The 22,443-nt window shown below is 36.7% G+C and overlaps 1 protein-coding gene across 1 annotated transcript in view; it reads left to right on the top strand.

The window, feature by feature from the left end:
- Positions 1–20,198, top strand: part of gnaz (guanine nucleotide binding protein (G protein), alpha z polypeptide) — a 32,091-nt gene extending 11,893 nt beyond the window's left edge. The window contains exons 2-3 of the mRNA XM_023960697.2: positions 6,205–7,487; positions 18,222–20,198. Of these exons, the coding sequence (XP_023816465.1) occupies positions 6,765–7,487; positions 18,222–18,566 (1,068 nt within the window). The 5' untranslated portion in view covers positions 6,205–6,764 and the 3' untranslated portion in view covers positions 18,567–20,198. The remainder of the gene's footprint in view (positions 1–6,204; positions 7,488–18,221) is intronic.
- The last annotated feature ends 2,245 nt before the right edge of the window (positions 20,199–22,443 follow it).

Below are 22,443 nucleotides of genomic sequence, written 5' to 3'. Positions count from 1 at the left end.
TTTGTTGAAACTTTTTGCATATTAAAGTTAAAAATTATGGTAAATCACAATTTTTAATGTGTCTTCTCAAGTGTTAAAAAGAAAGAAAAATCTTTAGGTTTTAACTCTGCTTGGCTATGGTGAACAAATGAGTGTGAGATTTTTCTGTATTAATTTATGTAAATAATGTCCAAACTAGCTCGACACCTGTTTTATTAAATGTTGTGTTTCAGTGATAATACTTCTCCTCTAATGGATTGAAATCACCACTCAATCAGATGTGATTGACCTTAATATTAATCTGTGGACTAAACAGCAGCAACGTGAGAGTGGGCGTGGTTGCAAAACAGAAGCACACCGTGCCTGCATGTACTCTGATTTAAGGTCTTGTTATTTGCAGCTACAGAAAATTAATGAGAATATTTGTGAGCACCTGAGAGACAGACCAGTTGGAGCTGACGGGTTTTGTGCTGCAGTGGCTCATGAAGTGACAGAGCAGTGTCATGATGGCTATAAGACCTAAGCTCTCTCGATGAATTAAAAGGCTGGCCCCCTTGCATGCCCCCCATGGCTTTATTCATCACTTTGCACACTGTAGTGTAAGGGGGGAAAAATAATGAGAGGTTTAGCTAATGTAATTGGATGAAAAACTTTACATATGCTTTAATTTACAGCAGGCTGCAAACATAATATAATCAAAAATCTTTGTAACGTCCATGCAGTTCAAAGACTGAGAATCGTTCAATTAAAATGAAGAAATTACCTTTCCATTGCATCTTTTTACATGCAGTCCCACTGAAAGATCTGTTTTGAATTTGGGAATTTTAACTAATTTTGGTAATATTGCCACCATGATGCAGATTAGATTTGATTCTTTTAATATCAAACAAGTACTTTATCTTCCTCACAGAGAAACCATATAATTTTGCCAGTTTTCTGAATAATAAATTTGCTGTCTTTTTACACAAGTTTGACCCTTTATAGTGTGCTGAATTGAAAGAGTACTGATGTCAGCTGACGTCCACAAGTGATTAACAATCAAAAAGTAAAGTTTAAAACGTGCGGCAATACAGGTTCTGCATATTTTGGAAACAACACAATGCAATGACGTCACATATGGCTGTTGGATGTTTCGCATCACCATGATTGATGTGAATTAACTGGTTTGGGCAGCCATGGTATTTTTGAAAGAATGCATCGATATGGGTGCTATGGGTTTTTCAGTTGTTCAGGTGCATGGAGGTTTGTTGACATGAGGGGGTTCATCTTAAGAGGAGTGCAGGTGTGTCTTGATGCTTGTGCAGCTACCTTAAGGGATGTCATGAAACTGGAAGGTACCATTGTCAAGCGTGTTATAAGAGTATTGTGAAGTGTCTGTAAGGCAAATATAAGTGTCACACACTTATGTTGTATGGGTGATACTGTTGTAAGATGCTCTAATGCTGCACTCTAGTTGTTTGTAAGGTGCCTACACCGGGTCCTTACTGACCATGTGTAAATGCCACACGCACAAAATGTGTGGGAACATGTAGGTGCCCATAGAATGCTTGTAGGATGCCAACACAAACTATGCTGTGATTGTCTAATAGCCTAATTTCTTACTATCAGGTTGCGTACAGTGAGCGTGCACTTATCACTTTAACAGCACTGATGAGCTCCCTGTGCAGTGTGCCGGATTTGAGGAGTTGAAAAAATGAAAAATCTGTATGACGTGCCTGCGTCTCACCTACTTTGCCCTCACTTCCTTGTGTTGTTTAAATGTTCACTATGACCTGTGGCCCACAGCATGCCGGTAGTAAAAATTGCATGAGCATTTTAACTCCAGGGGTAAACTAAGACCTTGATATTTCCTGTGGGCCACATGCATTCAATTCACTGTAAAGGTTCCCATTTTTCACCCGCAGACAGCCCGTATCCACCCGTATGGGCAATTGTGACTGAGGCATTAGGCATTGATAGATAGATAGATAGATAGATAGATAGATAGATAGATAGATAGATAGATAGATAGATAGATAGATAGATAGATAGATAGATAGATAGATAGATAGATAGATAGATAGATAGATAGATAGATAGATAGATAGATAGATAGATAGATAGATAGATAGGCAAGGCAAGGCAAGGCAAGGCAAGTTTATTTGTATAGCACAATTCGTACACAAAGTAATTCAAGGTGCTTCACAAAACAGAAAAGTGCATTAAAATCACAATACATCATAGAAATAATCAACATAGATAGATAGATAAAGATAGATAGATATGCACAAACATTCACATAATAATATAAAAAATGTTATAGCTTAGAGTTATGTTATTGTTTTAAAGTTCCAAGTTTATTAAAAAAAAACATGTAAGAGAGAAAATGCTAGTAGCGGTAAAAAGTGGATTTAAAACTGTGTTACTGCCACACTAAGTTGTTTAAGTGTATTGTGGCGGTGTTAAATGTGTGGTTTCAATCGTCCACATGTGCTGTAGATGGAGAAAGTTAGGAGAATACACCTGAAGATATAGGGTGCACACAATACTAGTGGGATAAAAATGTTTGGGTTGGAGTGTGCAGGTAAAAAACTACTAAGGGTTTTATCTATCCCATTGGAAAAAGATTTTCCTTGCTTTTCTCTATTATTATTTATGCAGCCTAAATTTTAAAATGTTTCATATATTTGAGGTTTTATTTTCCACCTTTTCCAAATTAATAGTTTAGAGTTCATGAAGATGATTTTGACCTATTTTCTCTCTTCAGTCTCCGTTTGTGTTTTTTGTAACCTTTGGACAGAAATTACCAGTAACAGTTTGAACACAATCATCTAGTAGGGGCCATAACCAGTGATTATTAGCAGTAACTACTTTGCAGTGATAGTGTGTGAAAGAGCATCTAACGTGACATTTCCAATGTTTGGAAAATTCCACTTGAACACGTCAGATATGTGTGCTGCCAATTATTAAGGCATATTCAAAGGTTTCCTGGCACGATGAATGATGAGTTAACTGTTATTCACACAGTGATGTTCATACATCATACTGCACAGTTTAAAGGGAACTTTGCGAATTCTGTTAACGTGAAGATATTATCATTACTTAAAAAAACCACACACCCAGTTTGTTGGTGTTTTTCAAAGAACATTTCCTTTGATTTTAATCATTGCATTACTTGATGCACCTGCACCTATAAGCGGCTTTAATGCTGAGTCTGAGCAAAACCAAAACAGCAAAGTTATCACGACTGTTGACAAAGTGTACCCAGATAAAAGGAAAGTTATATATGTGATATAATGTCTCCTGTAATTAAATCTCTAAAGTTAGAGGTTTAGAGTTAAAATGACTCCTACAGGTGTGGAAAGATGACACCTTCTTCTTCTCGTATCCACTGCTGGTGTGTTTCACATATCCACAGTACCTTTGGCAAACAGACATGCATTGTTATGTCAAAACAACTTTATGTAAGACAACTCCATGAGGACCTTTTGGTCACACCTGAGATTATGTACTTTCTAGTATTCATTAAAAGAGTCTTTTGCCTGTATCATATTTTTAAATTCTGCAAGGGTCTACAGATTTTATTCTATAATAATTCATACAAAACAAAATGTTTTATACAAAATTTATGTTTTAAATTGATCTTAGAAATTATTAAGTCTTTCTATGTTTTTTTTCTTGTCTGTATGAATATGTGTGATTCGTGAGACATGTCACATTAGTTTGATTTATAATGAAATCCATGTTTTAATCATAGTTTTTATCATAGTCAGGAAAAAACATTTCTAGACCTCGACCTCTCCTTAAAACAGGTACCATAGGATTTGACGGTTACATTTCAACAGTTTTGTCATTAGTTACAATGTTTAAGGATGAAGTTTTAAAATATTATATAATCTAAGCACAGCACTTCAAAATGAAATGTAAAACATGGCTGTCACAAAGCCAGAGCTCTTGCTTGTCTAACAGTCTCAACAGTTGTTAGCTTGTAAACTGACATTTTTCCTTTCAGGGACTCAAACCCTTTTGGACTGTATCATTCGCCTGTCCATATTGCATATTTCAGGTAAAAAAAGAAACATGCACAGAAAACCCTTTTTGAAACATGGCTAGCCATGTTTCAGCCTCAATACATGGTGGATAAAGAAGGTTTTTGCCCAAAATCTAACCATACCATGCCCCTTTTATCCTTTCCCTGATATAGATTAGTCATCCTGTCTTCTTAAAAGTAGTCCCAAAGCATAATGTTTCCACCCCCATACTTCACAGTGGGTATAGTGTTCTTGCATGGAGCCATAGGTCAATTTGTGTTTCTTCTGTTTTCTAATAATTGCTCCAACGGTGAATTTTCTCACCAATATTCTTGTTTATTGTAGATTAGTTCATCCTTGCCTGGTTCAGGTGAACAATCGTTGACACCTGGTGTCCTGGGGCCATGACATTTGTTGGTCATGGTGGAGAGGTTGCAGTCTCACTGTTTGACATGTGTCTTTTATGCATAGAACCAGTTCAAACAGGTTTCATGAATACACAAATGGAGGATAAAAAAAATCTTAAAGAAGAAGAAATAGGTCAATGCTTTTAGGTGCTAAAAATGTTCATTATACAAATAAGTTCTTTAAAAATTATGATGTGATTTTCTGGATTTTTTCTTACAGTCTGTCTCCCACAGTGAAAGTGTATCTTTGATGAACATTGCAAGTTTCTCTTATCGTTTTAATTTGGAGCTGTTGCAGAATCTGTGACTGACGAATACCTTTTTGACCCACTCTCTTTAAAATCTGCAAAATTGAGCAGTAAAAAAACAAGTGTAATTGTGCAAATTTTATCCCTATTGATTATTTTCTCTATATTTGACTTTACGATGCACCAATTTATAACTGATGTAGTCTTAAGGTGCCACCCAAAAAAACAAAAAAGAATCATCAAACCTACCAAAAAATGATTACAACAGTTTTTTTCCATATCATTCCAAAAAGGCCAACATAATACATCAGAGTGTTTTCAGTGGGTTTAGAGAGAAAAGCCACCCTCATTCCTATTTAAAACAAAATAACAGTTATCTTTGTATTCAGAACCCCTACTTCAAAGAACACTTAGTAGCCCATTTGTTTGCCCATTTGCTCCCATAATGCTCGATTGCCATTTTATGGATGAGTACTCTTCCTTCAGCAATATAGTTGGGGGAGGGGCTGCTTAATTCCTTGGTGTGGAGATGCTCATCATGTATCTGGTGTTTCTCGTCGCTGCAGGACATATGAAAGCCAATTTAGGATGCATTACCATGAAAATAACAGCCTTTTATCTGGACAAATAATGCAATTTTTAAAAAGACTATTTAAAAAATGTGTAAATGGGATGTATGAATTTGAATGCTTAAAATCCTACTCCAATCATCGCTTTGATCTATTTTCAAACTATTCCCAGTGGTCTTTTAATTTTGATTATGCTATTTTTAGCCAAAATCAAAAAATCAGTGTCGTTTCCCAGGACATCGTTTTTGCCCAGTGGTACTTCATCAGAAATACGCCTCTGAGTTGTGGGTGGGACTGTTCACACAGAATACGCCCTCTAGCTTACATCCTTTCAAACACCCAACTTAACACTACCTGTGTAACAATAATGACAATGTTTGCGCTATCCACCAGTACAGTTTTGAGCCAGATGCCAGCTCAGACGAGGAAAACAAAGACTTGCACGCATCTATTTGACTCCAAGCGGATATTTCAAAATGAAGCAGAGCAGGGGGCTTGTAGCCCGCCGATTGTAGCACCCACATTGCTGCTACAAGCTTTTTCTGATGGCATTTTTTTGTCTGCACCTGATTCACAAAAATTTCAATAAATAAATATGAAGAAATGCAATTTTAAACCTAATTTTTCTTTAGGTATGTTCTCCATCATGAGAAAAATGCCACAAGAGCATGTTAAAAACACCAAAAACACATTTTTCATTGGGGTGGGTCTTTAAATGTTTGTACACATCTTTCTGGTTGCATTGTAACTTAACAGTGATGAAACATTAAAATGAGCTTTTCACATTCAACATGCTTGCCCATAAGCTGAACACACAAAGATGTAAGACAAACCTGGAACTTGTCTTTAACTTTCAAAATAATATTCCTTATCATAGAGTACGGTACTATTCTAGGCCTATAGGTTACTGATGAGGATAAAAATGTTGAAACTGCCTGTGCCTGTTTTAAATCTGTTTTTTAAGTCCCCCCTCTCTCTTTTGTGTTGGCAGGCCTTCAGTTGCCGGGGAGATATCTCACAAGAGAAGAAGCAGAAACGATTTTATCAGGAGGATCAAGGAAAACAGGCCAAATATCGAACTGAGGTGGATGGTTGCAGGAGCCAAACAAGGGCAACGCACCACAAGAGCCATGTGGGAGGAGAGTGAATGGGATTTGTTATTCGCATGCATCAAACCCGAGCACTTTCTTTGTTGACACAAACTGAACTTTTCTCAATCTTCCACCAGTTTTTGTCCTCAGGGGGAGCCCCTGCTATGAACCTCAGCTCCACTGGTTTCACAAGGCTGTGCAACCTCAGTGCCAGGCACTGTGTGGGCATCCCACAAGTCTGGGTTCTGCCCACACAGAACTCACAGACTGCCCGGGAAAAAAAAGAATGAAATTCTCCTGAGTCACTCCTCCGTGTGGTGGCTCCGCTATCCAGTGTCGATCTCTCCTCCTGAAAACGTGCAGTCCCTCTCCAGCTTCATCACTCACCGCTTCATTATTATTTGCTTTCCCATCCAGCAGCAGTACGAATTCCTTTGTGCTCACCACGTGGTGGAGGACCATGGGATGCCGTCAGAGCTCGGAGGAGAAGGAAGCAGCACGGCGCTCTCGGCGAATCGACCGCCATCTGCGCTCAGAGAGTCAGCGGCAGCGGCGGGAGATCAAGCTGTTGTTGCTGGGCACCAGCAACTCTGGCAAGAGCACCATCGTCAAGCAGATGAAAATCATCCATAGTGGAGGCTTCAACTTGGATGCCTGCAAGGAGTACAAGCCTCTCATCCTGTACAATGCCATCGACTCTCTGACCCGCATCATCCGTGCCCTCACCACCCTTAAGATTGACTTTCACAACCCTGACCGCGCCTACGATGCCGTGCAGCTCTTCGCCCTCACAGGGCCGGCCGAGAGCAAAGGGGAGATCACCCCAGAGCTGCAGGGGGTGATGAAACGTCTGTGGGCGGACGCAGGGGTCCAGGAGTGCTTTCAGCGTTCCAATGAGTACCACTTAGAGGACAATACCGCCTACTACCTGAACGACCTGGACCGCATCTCTGCACTTGAGTATATCCCCACCGTAGAGGACATCCTGCGCTCTCGTGACATGACGACAGGCATTGTGGAGAACAAATTCACCTTCAAGGAGCTCACCTTCAAAATGGTGGACGTGGGTGGACAGCGTTCAGAGAGAAAGAAGTGGATTCATTGTTTCGAGGGCGTGACTGCAATCATTTTCTGTGTTGAGCTAAGTGGCTATGACCTCAAACTGTATGAGGACAACCAGACGGTAAGAAAAATCCCATTTCAAAAGGGTCTCCTTTCATTTAAAAAAAAAAAAAGCATTCATGGTGACACAAATACTAATGTCCATGTCACTGAGGCTTAAAGAAGAACACAGTTAAAGGTTCACTCAAAGCAGATATTCATCTAACCAGTAACAGGACACAGAGCAGCATTTTGTTGCACCCTAAAATTAAGGAGTTAAAATGTATTTATCCATCATGTGCAGTTAGTTAAATTTCAGTTACCGTCTAGTAAGATTTTATCAGTGCACTTAATTTAAATAGCTGACCAAATTACACGTAATTGGAATGTGGTTTGTTGTTTTTCCTAATTTGAAGAAACTTTGAACAGAAGTTCAGATTAACCCGGTAAGTCATATTAGGTACAAGTGAACTAATAGTTCCCAGAAGCACATAGAAGACAGGCTTGTTCTGCTGTGTCATTTCCTCTCTGTAGATCCCCTTGTACAACACAAAGAAGCGTGCTGTTGTGCAGTGGAAAGCAAAAAGATTTCATCTCTTACTTCTTCTGTTTGTTTGGTTTTTTTGTTCCTCATTTTGCCTCCAAACGCAGTTGTTATTGTTAGGTAAAATTGCTCTCAAAAAGAAAATTAAAAGCTCCAATATGGGACATAGGGGAACAAAGGAATGTTTTAACAGCTGAATTTCTGATTAAGATGCCGGGACTGAGAAATATAGAAGTATTTTGCTTTTATAAGAATGTGAAGTTTATTTCATGACATGTTTTGGGTTTTTACCTAACTTATTCTGGTGAAGTCTTTGGCATTTTAGTTAAGGTAAGGGCTTGGTGTTTTTCTGTTAGTTCTTACATGATGGCAGTCTGAATTCAAAGGAATAAATGATACGTACTAAAAAAACAAAACAAATCCTAAATATCCTGAAACTTGAGCTTTATTTGTAAAAAGACTGAAAACAAGAGTAGTAAATTATACAGTATATCAGAACTGAAAGAACAGCACTTCATTGGTATTTACCTGTGTTATCAGTCATAAAGAGTGGCACACTGCAACACAAGGCTGCTCATGCCAGCTGTGATTAAACGTTTAGTGTGGTTGCTGTGTTTTATTTCATATGTTTTGGCTGTATTCTGTCTGGCCTGTTGTGTTGAAACAGGTTTGCTGTGCAAACTATGTGTTAGTAAGGTTTTACAATCTTTTTCTCAAATGCAACTCTGAGGTCAATAGGTTTGCAAAAGCATCAGTAATGTGGTTTTCAGCAGTTAGTAATATTGCAACTGAATCTAGTTTTAAAGTTTCATTTTACCCATAATTCAATTCAATACTTGAGTTACTGAGAAAGTCACATATTGGAGCACTTCAGGAAATTAGAAAAATAACAACATTTACAAAGACTTTGGTGTATAAAATATCTATTATGAAGGTCATTTGATTTGGAATTTGTTACAACAGTGTTGTTTTTGTATCTATAGCTTTGATAGTAATGATCCATTTCAGCATTTGTGTAAGAAACACACGTTCCTTTAGTGTACAATGACGGTAATGATGGTATAAATAAAACATAATTATGTGTTATATAATAAGTACATGTACAGGTGCATAGCAAAATATCTGGAAAACATTAATCCGAGCTTTGGTTATGCCAAAAATGTAAATTATTTATATTACCAAATAGAGGAAAAAGCGAATATTTCAATTGGTTAAACCTTAAAGAAAAGAGATTAAAATTTTACCCGAAGAACATCTTCAGCAATTTCTGTGCAATCTATTGAGTTTGTTCAGTTTGGAGTTTTCAAACAGTTTAAAGGCCTTATCTGAATGTAAGGTCTTCATTCATAGTTCTGTGGATGGATGTAGTCTTATATGGTAAGAATTTGTTTTAACCTGAAGTCTATGGAAACAAGTCACAAAGGCACTGTGCAATCCCGAAAACTTTCAGGTCGGTGTATCTTTTCCTTTATCTAAATGTTTAGGAATGGTTGGATAGTTATTGCTTGTTTATCTTTTTCTGTGATAATGAAAGATCAACAAGAAAATTCTTGGTCTGGATTCAGCTGCACTTCGATGGTATGATCACAATTCTGTGCTGATAAGGCTCCAGTATCCAGATTCACCTTAGAGTCCTACAGTCAACCCTAGAAATAGCTTGAGCACAGAGGAAACTTTGTCATCACTGCAAGTGAACTGTCCTCATAATTCATGCGGTGCCTGCCCTAAAGCAAGGGTGTGCACTGTGCCAGGTTAGAACATGAAATCAATTAGTTTTATAGGTTAAAAATAAACTAGGTGGAGAAATGCAGTGTGGTGTTAATTGAGTTCACAGACTCAAAGTGCAAGACTGTGCCTGTGAGAATTATCAGATTGTTCAGGCACTGGATAGAAACAAAAAAAAAATCTATTTTTCTAAAACAGGAGGAAAAAAATAGTTCATAAGGACAAAAAGCTGCCCATTCTTTTAAAAATAGATCCATACCTCCTTCCTTTCCCTTCTCAAGGTCCCTTGAATGGTGGATTTCCATCTATTTCTTTGTTTAATGATTCAGTTAACTATTCCAGTTTTAAAGATCCACTTCGATCATCTTTTGAACTATTTTCAAAGTGTTCTCAGTGGTCTTTTAATTGTGATAATGCTGTTCTTAGCCAACCCCCCCCCCCCCCCCCCCCCCCAAAAAAAAATCCCTGTAGTTTTCTAGGACATAGTTTCTGCAGAGCGGAAGGACTACATTTGAAGCCTCTGAGCTGTGGGGTGAAGGACAGTTGGCACAGAGCAACCTTGCCCCCCCTTCCCCAAGCCACCGCTTGAAATAGAGAGCTTGAGGCTTGCCCAGATTATTTTACATCACAAATAAGCTCCTTTCAAACTGCATTTTTTTTATCTGCCCCTGATTCACAATGATTTGAAAAAGGAAATATCAGAAGTAACATTTTTTCCATCAAGGGAAAAATGCCACAAGAACATGTTAAAAACATAAAAAACAAATTTCCTCTGAGTGGGTCTTTAAGTAATTTAAAGCCCAAAGAAGTTTTTTTTTCTTTTTTTCTTCCCAATTTCTTAATAGTAAACCGTCAGAAAACATTCCTTTTCCAATTACCCCCATTTGCACCTTTAGCTGAATGTGATGTGCATCAACAACTGTTTACTAAGAGCAGAAGAAAGCAGAAGAGCATTTCAGAGTCGTTGGATTTTTATGATCACCCCTGGTAAAAAGATCCTCTGAATTCTGATCAAAGTCATTTAACAACTTTCATTATCCCTGTGCCATAACACATTTCTAATTTGAAGTGAGCGGTACATAATAAACTAATCAGCGACTCATCCCCTAAATCTGAGAACACACAGCAGGCAAATTTGTTCCTACTGTTGATGAAGAGTAGCAAATTGGTGGGTGGAGTCTGAAGTCTAAGCTGGCCCTCAGTATTTTTTATTTATTCATTTCAATATTTTCTTTTCTACCATCCATGTGAGCTCATGCAAACTCCTAAATCACCACATAGCAGGGATGGGGTGGATAACTTGAAGCCTCTATCTATAGATGGACAGGAGCATCACCCAAATGTCTTTAAAATGTTTAACTTACTTTTTTCCAGTGATCATAACATTTCTATTAAGATTTCTACATTTTAAGGTTTTTCTGTTAGTGATGGTTATTTTTTCAGACAGTTATTGACACGAAACAAAGATTTTTCTTTTTTGTTTGGCATGTCGTTCTAGTGCTCTTCCTTCTTCCTCCATTCGTCCAAAAACATTTATCTTGTGTCTGATTAGAATATTGCAGACTGGTGCAGGTCAGGCAATCTTTGTGAAATCTCACCAGCGTTCAAGCTAAGGCTGAGCAGCTCATGAGTAAAAGACGACATCTGTGTGATAAAAATCTACTGCACAAAATCTGTCTTCAAGCTGCCTAACATTTTAAGTCAGCTGCTCTTATTTCTGAGAAAACGACACTGTTTATGTTGACCTTTTTCAAAAATTAAGAGGGTTAAGGTTAAATCAGCTGATTTTTGAAAGACAAAAAAACTGCATCTTGACTTTAAGGGAGAGTTTTTTTTTTTTGTTAACTATTCTCAGCTAACCTTTAACATGTAAAAGTGACAGAAAAAAGTTTTCACAGTAGATTTTAGGATGATAAAAATTAGGTGGGGAAAATACTTACAGTAGAAGGTAATGTAAATGGTAATCTTAATGACAAATGTAGATATTTTAAACTATTTTGTATAACATATCACATACAGTAACTTTTTATTACATATAGTTACAGTTATACGTTTTAAATAAAATTATAAGAACACCACAACAAAAAATGTTCTTATAATAATCCTTTTCTTTTTTGACTTATAATGCATAGCAGTACTTTGTCAAACAACTATTGGGCAAGACCTAAGCACCGTCATTACATAATCTTTGTACGCATTGCATAAGCACTAAAATTAAGACTGGTTCACCTTTTTTAAAATGCAGCAGAAGCCTTGTTTAAGTCACAGATTTGTGACATAAACAAACTTTCAAGATTCTACAACTTTTATTTTTATCTTCTATCTTGGATTCCAAGCACATCCTGGTGAACATTTCAGGTGTAATCTTAAACATGAATCAGTCTTTTCCAAATAAACAAATAAATTCGGAAAATATATAATTATTATTAATAATATAATAAATAAAGACTACTCAATTTATACTGTAACCAGAATTTCCAAAAAAAGGAGAAATGTAGGAAAGATTAAAACATAAAAATGTATAGTTGTGAGATGTAATAATTTCAAATAATATCCTAGTAGCTTAATTATTAAAAAAATTATAAAAAAAATACTATTAAAACAGCATTTAAAGATTGTCAATATAAATGTATAAATTATATTACAAATTGCAAAGCTTGACCTGTAACTTATTAAAGCAATTAAACCTTCAATGTATGAATATGTTAGTACAGAAAGTACCACTTTTATATTCTATGATTCATTTATAATGATTTTAGCATGACAAGTGAAATAATTGTTAGAGTGAAACTATCTAAAGCCTTAACTGACTCAACTTTCATCTTCAACATTCCAGATTAGAAGTGACTCATCGATTTCTGCAGAAGTGCTGCTCTGACTCATCCATACCTTAACTGAAGTTTCAGGTGCAGTGAATCTGTAAACTGTGAGTTCTTGGAAGCTAATGTGTCTGAAAAGACCAAACTTTTACCCAATGGAAACATTTAGATGGATTTTGAGTGTGGAAGTGCAGCTCAGGTTGATGATGACTGAAAAGTGTTGATGAAGCGTGAAGAGGTTTTAGTTGTTGTTTCAACACCAGCTTTTCTTTAAAAGGCAAACATTTCTATTCCTCCGGAAACTACTGGTTGTCTCTGGTGATCATGTCAGTGATACATCTTTAAAGCTTCAGGCACGAGTGCACCAGCTTAAAATGGCCAGGGCGACACCGGTTCAGTTCTGATGCACAAACTCACACCAGACAAAAAAAAACAAACAAAACAAAACAAAAAAATAACAGAGTAATAATTACAGTACATTTACCCATCAACCCATTCCCTGATGCATTCTCCCTGTCCCATCCCTGTCTTCATAATTAATCGGTTGCTGTGGTTACTGTTGCTAAGCAACAGGCCAGTCAAATGCTCCTAATCCTGCACTGTTGACAGTGAACTGTGACTAGGGAGGGAAGGATGAGGATGAGGGAAGAAAAAAAGAGGGTTGTTGAGGAGAATGCACGTGAGCGCTTGTGCCATTGTCTGCCTCTGGATGCGTCAATGTGTGTGTTTGTGTAAATCCTATATAGTTTATATGTAACGGCTGATGCTGAACAGAGAATTCTGTAAGATGCAGGACTGTGCAGTGGGGTTTGCTGGTATTTAAGCTTGGTTTGGTAAGCCTTAGCACTGACTGAAACGACTGCATATCTGATTTGTTGGTTTTATCATATGGATGTAAACCTGTGAGTCATTCCAATTTTTGTTTTACATCAGTTGGTCTGTTTTCCCCTCAACATACAATAATCACAACATACAATGTGACACCTGACAGAAAATCCACATTTTCTGTTCACATTTGCCTAACATCAAAATTAGCTTTTCTCTGAAATCCAGAGTGATTCAGACACATCTCACTGCAGTCTGACATAAAATCAAAATTTTTCTCAGCTCCACAGCCTCTGAACTGGCTGTTGGATTATCAAAGTCAATAATATCATGTGCTGAGACAGAATTGCATAATGGTGTATGGGGATAATGGAACAAGAAAGGTCGAAATGCTCAATCTAAAATGTGAAAAAAAAGCTGTGAAGCTGCAAAGAATATCATCTGGATATCCTTTTTCTTTTAATAGCTTTTTTATTTTTGATGTTTTTTTTAGAACATTTATTTAAGGTCCTGTACAGGTCTTGTAAGGTCTTGTACAGGTGTAAGTTTCAACATCAGACCACGCCTTTTTGAATTTGGAGAAAGAGAACATCTTTAGTTCACTATGACACCCCCCACTTTGCTGCTCACACAGAAAAGATCAGAAGAAAGTAGACCAAAAAGGAAGAAAACTAATTAATCTTTAAAATAGGCACCTATGATAAAAATCCTGCTTTTTTTGGAAGAATGTGAGCTTATATAAAGATTAACCGATATTTAGTTTGATGTCATATTTAGGGCTGGGTAACATTATTTTTTTATGCTGATATCTAAAATTTATGATAAATTCATGATCTGTACTTATTTCGGTTTTAAGAAATGTTTTTATCAAAAATTACAAAACTTTATAATTTTTATGAGAATAGATTTTTATTTCTAAAAAACTTGACTCTTTAAAGGTTTACATTTTAAACCAGTGAGCAAAAAAAGCACAAAAGGAACACAATGTTCAAGCAGTATAAAATAACTTGGTGAAAACATGCTTCCTTCAAAATCTATTAAGAACTACTTATTCTTTCCATACTACTTATTCTTACACACCAGTATTGGGGTAATTCACATGGTGCCAACTCGATACCCATCTTAAATTATTTTGCCTCATGCATTCTAACCCTGCACTATCAAGAATGCAAAAAGATGAGCTATTTATTCTCCTTTAACACTTAAAAAACCCTATTTGGTTCAAATTCCTTCTATACGGAAATAGTCTGCATTAATGCAATGTGTCTATGTTTATTTGTTATTAGCTCTGTACCCTGCAGTGCAGTTGCCCACCACAGCAACATTAGTAATTCAAAAGGCAGAGAAAACAGAGGGAGCAACCTGAATAATGTAAATCTCAGTTATGTTTAAAAAAAAGAAAGTCACGCTGGCATGAAAAAAAAACCACAATTCATCCTCTTGCAGAGCTGCAAGACTCTTACTTAAACCTCAACGAACAGTGGCAGATGTGGCTGCATACTTAAATTGCTTATATGTATGGAAACAAAGCAATGACACCGTCATGAACCTGCTCATTAATACTAAAGCTTAATTAAAGCCTGCGCCTTGAGTGTTCTGACAGGAAGAGGTGTGCATGGGTAGAGGGTGGTGGTCTTATGTGTGCGTTTATCTGTGCATCTGCACACAAAAAGGGGGGGTCTGCATGCTATATTTCTCCAGGGGGTTCCTGGGAGCTTCTGGTGACCCCCCCCCCCCCCCCCCCCCCATTCATTCATCGCCGTAAAATCTACAAGTGTTAAAGTGGGCAGTTGAAGAGCACGCAGAGTCCCAGTGCTCAGCTGGCTGTCTCCTGCCATGCTCTCAAAGCAGCTGCGCGTCTGTGTTGATATGTTGGGAAAGGGGAGAAATGGAGTCAAACAGCCTGACAGGACTTGCACTGCAGGGAATGGTTAGAGGCTGGTCTTAACCCTTTGGGGACTCATGCCAAAACTGTACAGAAAAGAGAGCCTATGTTTTCAAGGCTGAGAGGTTAACATCATGTGAGCGGAAAAAAAAACACACAAAAGGATGTATAGATAAAGAAAATTGCTTTAGAAAAAGGTTTTAGGGCAAAAAAGCAGCTTTCAAATTACTCTATTTAAACTGTTTATTTAGATCATTTATAGGCTTAAATTTGATGGTTTGCCAGGTTTAGCCTTCTTTTTTTTTTCAAAACTAGCCTTTTATTCAGGATCCAACCCTCATTACTACACTTACCAAAATATGCAGCATCCTCATCCCTTCCCGTCCCTTCCAGTGGTGTTTTATTTTATTTAATCATTTTTTTGTGCACTGCAGATCTTGTGATTTGCTCTGAGCATCATGGTTTTTTTCTGTAACCTTTTAAACAGCAGCCCTCCATATGACAGCCTCCCAGTCACAAGCTACTGGCCAGTCGCCACATGCCAGCCAGCTGCCACAAACAGATCAACTTTATTTTTCTTTGTTTTTTTCTTATACATTCAACATCACATGAGCACGGACTGCGAGGATACTCATGTAGCACCCACACAAAAACACACTATTCTAAAGAGACCAGCATAGACTAATACTCTGCCTCTTAGATGTGGAAAACATTTAAATTTAAATGCTTTGTTATAGTAATCTGTGTATGTATTTCTTGTTAATGGGGTCAAACTGACATTCATTAAAATTAAGTATTCTTTTTTACTTGAAATCTTTAGCTCATTAAAGTATAATGAAAGTAAGCAATGTCATACCACCAATTTAATAAACTAGTATTGGATTGAAAAAAAGGTCTACAGTGTGTATATCAAGTGTTTGGCCAAATAAACCTGCAGAAGCCTTTTGCAAAAAGACCAAGTATACCCATGTCTCAAAGTCAGCATGGAGACATCATATGACATATTTTCAACTTTTATGTATCAAATCAGTTGCATTGTCCTCCATATTTTAGGTTGCAGAATTTCCGATTGACTTCCCTGTTAAATAGTCTTGTTGTTTACCATAAGGGGTCCACCACAGAGAATCAGCTTTTAGTGATCCGCTCAGATGGTTTGGCAGAGAGTTTTAGGCCGGATGCCCTCTCTGATACAACACTGAATTTTACCTGGGCTGGGGACTGGCACAGGGGGACCCAAAGGTTGACCCCCATGTTGCCACATGCTAGTTCAGCAGCATGACAGGTCTTGCCCAAGTACCCACACTGGATGAAGCTCATTTCGCCCCCTGGGAATTAAACCCTGATTTCCCATGTGCCAGTCCTGCATTTTATCAACTGAGTCATCCAGCCACTATGTCCCAGTTAAAAAAGATCTACATTTACATAAAAGCAAACTAACACACTTATGTTTTTGATGTTTATTTCCTTTTATTTTTTGAACAATAAAAACCAAGATAAAGTGATCTGGAGAATGTAGTTTTATCCAGGATAGCCACTTCTTTCAGGATAATTCAGTATAAGTGCCACATAACCACGCTTGACTGTGGGTTGAAGGCACAAATGCTGCACCTGTAGTTTTTTTTTAAAGGCGGATGGTGGATTACTGCCAAAAACACTATATACCTTAGATATGCTTGTCTGTTATTTCATTTATTTATTTTTTCTCATAATCTTACAAAGAAGTTCCACCCTTTGACTATTTTTGCATTGTCATTCGCATTTTACTGCTAACTAATATCTGAAATGTTGCTTTCAATTGTGAAATCAAGTCTCTTATGAAACTATATTTCTCAATATATTAAAAACAATGAATTGACAATATATTCCTTACATGGAAGTCATATTTTTTTTGTAAATTAAAACACTGCAATTATTGCCATTTTCATATATATATATATATATATATATATATATATATATATATATATATATATATATATATATATATATATATATATATATATATATATATATATATATATATATATATATATGATATTATGCTATTCAATATATTGTGATTAACAATTAAATGTCCTACAATATATTGACTGGTATATTATGTAATCTATTATATTATATCCCGCAAGATCACATAACATTGGTCACATATTGAAAGAGGCATTATACATGTATTAATATATAACATATAATATATATTAACATAAAGCACAGTATACCCAGGCAGAATCATGTGATGTTAAATACGTTACAAAGAAATGTTTTCTTTTTTTTGGTGCTGTAAATAATTATTTAGTATTACAGTCAACAATGTTTTAGTTATGTACATCATCACATAACTATATGTGGTCAATCTATCTCTTTATAATAGGAAATGTAGGTTGCAAAATCTGATTTGGGGTTCCTGCCAAACAAACAAACAAACATTATTCCAACATACAAGCACTTGTAAAGCAAAATGGTTTTGCACACTAATGAAACTTAAATACACATGAATTAATAAAAAGAAATATGTTGTTCATCCATATATTTCAAAATATTTCAAACTAAATGAGTGAGTTGCTGATGTATTTAAATATATTTCTTTATATAGATGACATATTTTGCAGTATATTGCAATTCATTTTTCTTTTGTTAGGGGTTGCACAATCTATGTTGACGGCGTTAGGGTTAAACCGCCTTGAAATTGTTTGTTTTGTGAGAGAAATCTTTCTGAAAGTAGAACAATGGTCTTGTAGTTTGGAATGTGTTTTTCAGACTGTAAATGGTAGGAAAAGGAATATCTAATTGTTCAAAAACTGATGTTGATTTTCTGTAGTATTACATGTTTTGACACAACAGAAGCACAGGACGGATGTACGGTGAACAAAAAAAAAAGAAGCAGGTTTTGATATTTCAATTTTAATGCTAAAAACACAACTTTTACCAAGTAAATAAGATTCAATGATGCAGAGAAGACATTTTCCTCATGATGTTGTTCCTGTATGTTGCTCAGAAATGTTATTTTTGTGCCCACAGAGCCGTATGGCGGAGAGCCTGCGTCTGTTTGACTCCATTTGCAACAACAACTGGTTCACCAACACGTCGCTCATCCTCTTCCTTAACAAGAAGGACTTGCTGGCAGAGAAGATTAAACGCATTCCTCTGACAGTGTGCTTCCCTGATTACAAAGGTCAGAACACCTACGAGGAGGCAGCTGTCTATGTGCAACGGCAGTTTGAGGACCTCAACCGCAACAAGGAGACCAAGGAGATCTACTCGCACTTCACATGTGCCACTGACACCAGCAACATCCAGTTTGTGTTCGACGCTGTCACGGACGTGATCATCCAGAACAATCTCAAGTACATTGGGTTGTGCTAGGACCTGACTCTGGGATGGTGGTGGGGAAGGGTGGGCCAGGATAAAGCAGGCAGCTTGACAGCAGTTGGCTGAAAAAAAAGGAAAAAAAAAAAATAAGATCTGCAACAGGCTGAAAAAACAAAGTCACTCTGCTTGGCGGTTTATCGCTTGAAGAGGTGCAAGAGAAAATTGGAGAGGAAATGAAGAAGTAAGACAGTCAGGAACGAAGGATACTGTAGATTTAACAGTTCCAGATGAAACAAAAGAGCTGAGAGGCCATGGTCAAGATGGGCTTTTTACCCTATGTGTTTGCACTGAATATATGCAGAGACACCCTAACATAAACGCATCCTTTTCGTTTGCTCACACAATCTCTGGATCCGTCTTTTAAACAAGGCGACACTGGAAGACATCTACCCCTTCCTGCCAGTCAAGCTTGGTACTTTTAATCAGACTTGTACTGGCAGCTTTTTTAAATGTATGGTTTATTTTTTGTTGTTGTTGTTGTCTGGGTCAATGTAAGATGCTTTAATTTTGACAAAAAGAAAAAAAAAAAGAAATTCTAACCGTCTTAATCTGGATTAACAATCAAACTACAGGAACCAGGGAGTTGACCTGATGAAGATCAATGACAGCTTTAGTTTCTGGGGGGGGAAAAGTCAGTAGACCTGATGAAAAACTGCCATTGTTTAGAGTTGGAGTAAAATATGTTTTCTACACACCTTATCCATTCTTTCCTGCGCTCAACCATCCAATGTTGTTTGTTTCTCTTCTCTTTTTGCATTTGGAACCGAATATTGTGTCTCTCATGTCTGCTTTTTGTAGCAGGTCACTGACTTATGATACCAGGAGTATGTATCACTCGGCAGAGTTAAAAAAAAAAGTTATTATGAGCATTCCAGTTTCCAGCAAGAGACGACAAAAACAGTGCCAAGATTAGTTTGTAAATAAAACCAGATGTCATCCATTAAGTTCTTTTTCGGTTTCAGTTTTTATGGAGAACATGCATGATTTTGTTACTTTGGGATACCAATATATATTTTCTTTTGGGGTTATGTTTCTCTTTTCCTAAGTTTGAAGTAATATATTCCCAAAATATATATAAAAGTCAAACACTGTGTACGATTGTACAGTTGTCAGAGAGTAATCTATTGAAAAAGAGATATATCTATATGATTATGACGGCGATAATGTTATGATGACGACACAGATGTTGCTAAGTGCTGATTACCGTAAGCGCAACTGAAAGTTAGCAGGAGTGGGGGTAAAAAAAAAAGGCGGATCAAAGGAAAACTAGGACTTTGGAAGAAGATGAAATCCTGCAAAATTCAATCTTCCTTGCATTATCTAAGTGGAAATTGTTCAACTGTCAGTCAGTATGATGTGTAAATATGCTGTAAGGTACACTCTTTGTTCAAACAAATGAAAATAAAGGTTGAGTTGGGGTTAATGTTGGTGAGACAGAGGAAGAGCTAGAGGAGGAAGATCCCTTTCCACTCCTCCTCTTCCCCTTTCTTTTCAGTTCAGAGAACTATTCAGCCAAGGGCTTCAGGCTTGACTTTAAAGGATGTCGACTTCAACTAAAGAAAAAAAATCCCTTGAGATAAGAAGTATAAAAAGGAGAATAACTAAGAATAAAACAACTTATGCAAATTTTTTATGGTGTAGTGAATTTGTTTTTGTCACCAGTGCTTTAAATGTGTTTGGGTTGGGGAGCATCACGGCTGGGATGCTACATACTCTCCTTTAATTATGCATCAAATGATCTGAAACCTGGAAGAGGAGGTCCTGCCCGGAACTGCACCTCCATCTTCAGAGTCCAGAATCCTGAGAGAAAACACGGCTTGTTCTTTTCGTACAATGGAGCCGCTGGAGCGAAAAAAATATGAGCATGAAGTATGCAATTAAATTACTCCTGAATGAACTTGGCCTCTGTGTGATGAGATGACAGGTTACAGATTCCACTCTAATTAGAGTATAAACTCCGTCTGACCCAACAACTTTGCTAACGTGCCTGTCGGAATCCACGATTAACTTATCTGAGAGTTAAATCTCACAAGATCATCTATTGTGTTTTTAGAGTAAAATGTCTTAACCCCCCCAAAAAATTAGTGTCACTTTTCTGTAAAAAGGTCATCGAGGGGAAGTTTTTAAAAAAAAATTCTATTCAAACAAGATGTATTTGAGGGTAAACATGAATGAAAAATCACTACTCACTTCTGATCATGCAGAGCTTTAGCTGTAATCATGTCTTGTGACCATCATGTGGTCATGGTCTGCTAAGAAAACAACAGAGAAATTAAGTGGGCTCTGAAAAAGGAAAAAACTAAAAATAAAGGAAGAGTAGAAAAACTTGCAATTTACGTTAAATGCTATAAAACTCTACTCTAGATGGATTAAGATGAAAACGCACAGATAACTTTATCTTTTTTTTAGTTTATAACTGTTTAAAATAAACACTATAAGAAGTCAACATTATGATAAATAACTATTTTTAAAAAACAAATGTTTTTGTATCGCAAAAATCATTTCAAATTCCACAAACTTTGTCAAACAATGCTTAAAAAAAGTAGCACATGTTTGGGAATGTTTCAGTCATAAACAAGACAAATAGCTGGTAGCTGTGGTTTACGGTCATGTGAAACAAAATTAACTTTTAGCTCCTTTTATAGTATTGGATCTAACTTTATTCTAGTGTGGTCAAAGAGTTTGCCAGCCTACTGGCGTCTTGTTTCAAATATGAATAAAACCATAATTGATTTGTCAAATTGCAAAGAATTTAATGTGGTTCAAAAGTTAGATAAAGACTGATTACATTCAGAAAGACACTCAGATACCTGAATATTTTCCATCTTTTGTTGTTTTGCTGTGGCATTTATCTAATAAGCAGGATTTATGTCAATTTGGTTCTTTTTACAGGATGATGAAAGATTTTTGTTTGCTCTCATTCCCTCTCATTGTTTTTACATTTTCAGCATTGGGATTGACATCTGGGAATCTGCACATTGTATTACAGATTAAAAAAAATTTAATAATCATGGGAAACATTTTCTTTCCTGTCAGACATGTTGTCTAACTTGTGAATGGATAAAACGTTTAATTGACTGCAGTGATTTTTCCAGCCCCTTTTGACAAAATCCAGGCAACATTTGCTTTTTGTTTTGGCTAATAAACTCTATCATATTGCGCTCAGTCACACTTTTACATTTTATTATTTTACTTTTATCACTTTTTTGAAATTTACGTTTTTTTGAAATGCAGAAACATTGGGACACATTAAGTAAGAAACACGAGGGACAAAAAAAAAAATCAAAGAATCTAGAACAAACAAAGAGATTCAGGGCATTTCTTGCAATAAAAAGAAACCACCAATGACTAACAAAAATTCTTTTTATAGAAATATAAAAAAGACAGAAAAAATTGTGTGGCCATGCTTTTATCTTTTTTAGTATCGTCATCACAATGATGCATTCTAAATCTGACTCTTCTATCTTCCTCAGCTCTCATCACCCCCTCCAACTGACTCCAGCCTTCATCTCCTCACTGCACTGTTTCCTTCCTTCATATCCTCTCCTGCTTATCTCTTTTCTCTGCCGCTGCCCCCTCCTGCTCCTTGGCACTAAGATGCCATGTGAGTCAAGTGCCTTCGGGCAGCTGAAGGAAAAGTCCATCGGCCCGGGCTTTCTTAAAGTAGTTTTAGTGTCTGATCTACTATTTTTTTCTACTTTCATCTGCGGGAAAATCTGCTTTTACTTAACTTTAAATCCAGGTTTTGCCCTTGACTGACAGCAGCTACTCTACCCCCCCCCCCCCCCAAAAAAAACCTTTTTTTTGTGTTAAATAACGTTGAAAATTAATGCCTAAAGATCTTCCACAAAATTTGGTCACTGTGATCATT

This window comes from Oryzias latipes, chromosome 12 (genome assembly GCF_053564925.1).
Source record: "Oryzias latipes strain Hd-rR chromosome 12, Olatipes_Hd-rR_3.1".
Taxonomy (NCBI): Eukaryota; Metazoa; Chordata; class Actinopteri; order Beloniformes; family Adrianichthyidae; genus Oryzias; species Oryzias latipes.
The sequence above is the reverse complement of the archived record's forward strand: the minus strand, read 5'-3'. Positions and strand labels throughout refer to the sequence as shown.